General features: G+C 36.5%; 1 protein-coding gene across 1 annotated transcript in view; it reads right to left on the reverse strand.

Moving 5' to 3' along the window:
• The window catches only part of LOC100632213 (TNF receptor-associated factor 2-like), a 4,280-nt gene extending 518 nt beyond the window's left edge, over positions 1 to 3,762 (reverse strand). The window contains exons 1-7 of the mRNA XM_020003057.1: positions 3,271 to 3,762; positions 3,169 to 3,217; positions 2,948 to 3,052; positions 2,223 to 2,387; positions 2,102 to 2,173; positions 1,976 to 2,041; positions 59 to 725 (exon numbers count right to left, since the gene is read on the reverse strand). Of these exons, the coding sequence (XP_019858616.1) occupies positions 59 to 725; positions 1,976 to 2,041; positions 2,102 to 2,173; positions 2,223 to 2,387; positions 2,948 to 3,052; positions 3,169 to 3,217; positions 3,271 to 3,413 (1,267 nt within the window). The 5' untranslated portion in view covers positions 3,414 to 3,762. The remainder of the gene's footprint in view (positions 1 to 58; positions 726 to 1,975; positions 2,042 to 2,101; positions 2,174 to 2,222; positions 2,388 to 2,947; positions 3,053 to 3,168; positions 3,218 to 3,270) is intronic.
• Positions 3,763 to 3,770: the final 8 nt, after the last annotated feature.

Consider the following 3,770-nt stretch of genomic DNA (forward strand, 5'->3'; position numbering starts at 1 on the left):
GTTCACTCTTTACACTTAAAATTATTTTAAAATCTAGAAACAACGTTATAGTTCTTACCTTTCATCAAGCCAAAAAAAATGGATAGATGCGTATTATATCCGATTCCATCTCCATTAAGATAGGCATAAATACACATCTTATATCCATTTCGTCCAGTGTAGAAAGGTGGACTGTATATTGATGTGATTTTCCCCTCAATTGCATCTCTTTTCCTTCGTTTGACATCAGGTATGCGCCACAAGAATGAGCCATTGTAGGTAGAAGCAAGAGAAGCTTGTAATTGTAATTCGAGCTCTGACAAATGAACTTTTAACATCCCCGACGTCCTTTCTTGCTCTGCTAATTTGTGCTCGATTGATCCTCCCATTTTGCTATCACTTGATGACATGTCATCAAAGCCCTGGTTAAGAGGACGGTAGCTTGCTCGAGATTCCAGCTTATTAACTTTGTCATCTAGTTGTTTAACTCTTTCTTGTAAGTCCAGTATAATTTGATTTGAAGGTTTTCCTTTAAGATGCTCTTCGACTTGTTTCACTTGTTGTGTTAATGAGAAGCTCTCGTTAATCATTTCGTCCTTGAATATTGAAGTACTTTCAGTAATTTCTTTAAGCTCTTTTCGAATCTCCTTCAGTTCTACATTTAATTGTGTCTGCATTGTCTTGATAGCCGGTCCAAGCATTTGAAAATGCATGAAGACTTGATCATGTTCCAAATGATTAAGTATCTGTAGGAATAACAATTGAAACATCTGTATAATGTCAGTCATGTCACAATGAAATACACATTCAGTCTACACAAAGGTGCTATACTTCTCTGAACACCAGAAGAGCAGAAAATCGTATGGTTTCCCTCATGCTGTAATGGATACCCATACTACCGTATAAGTGGTTTTTCGAGGGTTGCAAATTTCGCGAATTTCGCGGATTCCCTCCTAATTCGCGAAAATAAAATCCGCAAAAATCAATTTAATACGGTACCCGCATGGCACACGTGGTAGGATTCGCGAAATTAAAATCCGCGAATTGGAATTTTAGCAGATTTCGCGAAATATAATTCCCTCGAAAAAAACCACTTATACGGTATTTTACTTATTTCTCTTACATAAACACTTGAACAGTGCTGTAACTAGCACCATTAAGAGAGAAAAAGTTGCTTGTTATAAAGAAACAAGTTTGGTTTTCATTTGCAAAGTTTAAGCAAAGATATGTTATGTCACCGTGAAAATTATTTGTTTAATAAGAATTTTTTGACTTTGATTTTTGTACAAATCTTTCACAGAATACCTGGAACCTCTAAAGTCTTTCCATAGACTTAGGAAGGTGTAGTCTACATGTCCTGCTAGTTTCAATCTTAATGGAAAAGATATAGCTTTAGAAAAAGTGCCGTAAACTTGGTCATAATTAGGCGACCTAAAATCCTTGATTCACAAGAGCTGTTCTTTTAATTTTGCCATAAACAGATAGAACCAACTCTCCTCTTTGCTACTACCAAGAGTGAGCTTCATCTGTGCTTCTTTTTAGGAGATACACTTCTACTTGCACAGCCAGCATTTTAACTTTTTAGCTACAAAGCAACTTTGATTTTTGTGCAAATCATTCACAGGAGTGCTGGGCTTTTGCGAAAGGATCTAGTACTGTACTTACCTTTGCTTAATACACTGTGAATCTCCTCAGTTGCTGGGTCTTATTTTATTCAGGTAAATTTCCCCTCAAGTCGCTATGTTTTTCAGAAATTGCCTAATTATTAGCTTATCAGCTACATGTGGTTTAAATTTTGAATGATTTTAATTATATTCATAAGCCATTGGCAATGAATATCATTTTATCAGTGTGAACATAATCAGGAAGTGAAGCCATAAAGGATCCATTCACAATTAATTTTGAGTAGCTCCTTCTGTAGACAGATAGTTGTTTGGGTGTTTTCCCAGGGAAATTCCCCACACTGAATTTAATTATAAAAATATTATATGTTTACCTGCGGATGCCATCCAGAGCAACACAATTGTCCTCTGCAGTTATTAAGTAACGTGTGACTATCCATCTAATAATATGATGATAAATGAGATCATTGTTCCATTTGGTATATAAAGCACAAACTCACTTCACTTCTAGGCATTTCAGTGTGACAATGACCACAAGCATAAGGAGCATTAGGACAACTCAATAGGTGATCCTTAACATAAATTATAAAATCACTATAATTATCCATCTTATCTTCTTACATTATAGTCTCCAGCCAACATTTGGCTTCTGCAATGTGGGCAATGGACTTTTCGAAATGGACACTCATCTTGTTCATGTTTTCTCAACTTTCCAAGAGGAATTCTCTTACCACAGCCAAGAGGACACCTCATGGTCTTATACTCACAGATAGCTTTGTGATCATGCTGGGAGGGAACAAGAAACCATTATTGCAGCTGTCCTAACTGCTAACCAAAATTCTGTAAGGCAATTCAAACTAAATTACTTGTTTTACGGATTTTTTTTCTCTAAAATAGAGCAGGCCGGTTGGAATAAATTAAAATATAAACAATGAAATTAATTAACTACTCATTAATTAACTTTAATAATTGTTAGTTAACCACAACTTTTTAAAACAAACTATCAAAATACTCTAGCAACTTCTGTGAGTGTAGGCTTATTTAACATGAATGGCTGCTCTAACAAGTCCCAAACAGTAGATGCCACAGAGGCTTGACATACAGTGGAAGGTAAGATAGAGGAGCTTGCTCTTTTAACAGTAACAAATACATTTAGCGCCATTTTGAATCTAGCCACACCCACCACGTGGTACTGCGCATGCGCATTAGAAAATTTAAATTTATTTTGATTTTCCAAAAATTGGAGTCGGTCGGATCCGTAAACCAAGTAATTTTATTGGAACTGCCTAAGCTGTACTCATGAAGCCCACCCTTTGGTTAACATCTCAACATGGCCCACTGCCTACCTCATGGTTCTTAAGCTTTCCAGTCCAATCACAACCATTCTCATAGTTCTCACATAAAACTAGGAGCCTATCTATCTCTCTTCTAACAGCAATATCAGGATGTATCTGCAAACAATATATAATTAGTATAATATTATATATGTGAATAATGGGTAGACAATACACAACTTTACTTATGAAGTATAACTCATGATGGACAAAAAAAAGAGATGCAGACTTACTTCTTCCTTTGGATTAATCCCCAATCTTTGAGCTTTTGAACTAGAGGAACTATATGAGAGATAAAACCCATGATAACACTTGACAGGCATTATGTATCATACATTGCTTCTTCCCAGCAGCTCTTACAGAACCTCTGTCCCTCTTCATTTTGTATAGCGTCTCTCAGTATCAGTTCACATGAGGAGCACTGGAGAGACTCTATCCGGGCGTACTCACCGTTAATCTTTAAGTCATAGCCTGGCATTACAAAACGAATTCCAAACCCTCGCTCTTATAAAAACTATATACTATAGTTACTGTAAGATCAAAGGGACCGCCGGGTGTTATATAAGCCATATCAACCTAACCACAGCTAGTTAACGATATTCACCTAGGTAGAATATGAAGTTAATGAGATTCATTGTGAATGTTATCAGTAATCAGATGCAAGAGCAATCTGCGCATGCGCTGTAACCATCACGTGGTAGAAAATGGCAGCCTAGTAGTAGGCTAGATGCGATTATATTTAACGAAAAGGAAGCTTCAATACGGAGGTAGATGTTAGCAGAAAGCTCCCAGAAGGATTTCATCGTTCCTCCTATAAAATAAGAGAGAGGGGAAA

The sequence above is a fragment of the Amphimedon queenslandica genome, unplaced genomic scaffold (assembly GCF_000090795.2).
Source record: "Amphimedon queenslandica unplaced genomic scaffold, v1.1 AMPQUscaffold_12768, whole genome shotgun sequence".
Taxonomy (NCBI): domain Eukaryota; kingdom Metazoa; phylum Porifera; class Demospongiae; order Haplosclerida; family Niphatidae; genus Amphimedon; species Amphimedon queenslandica.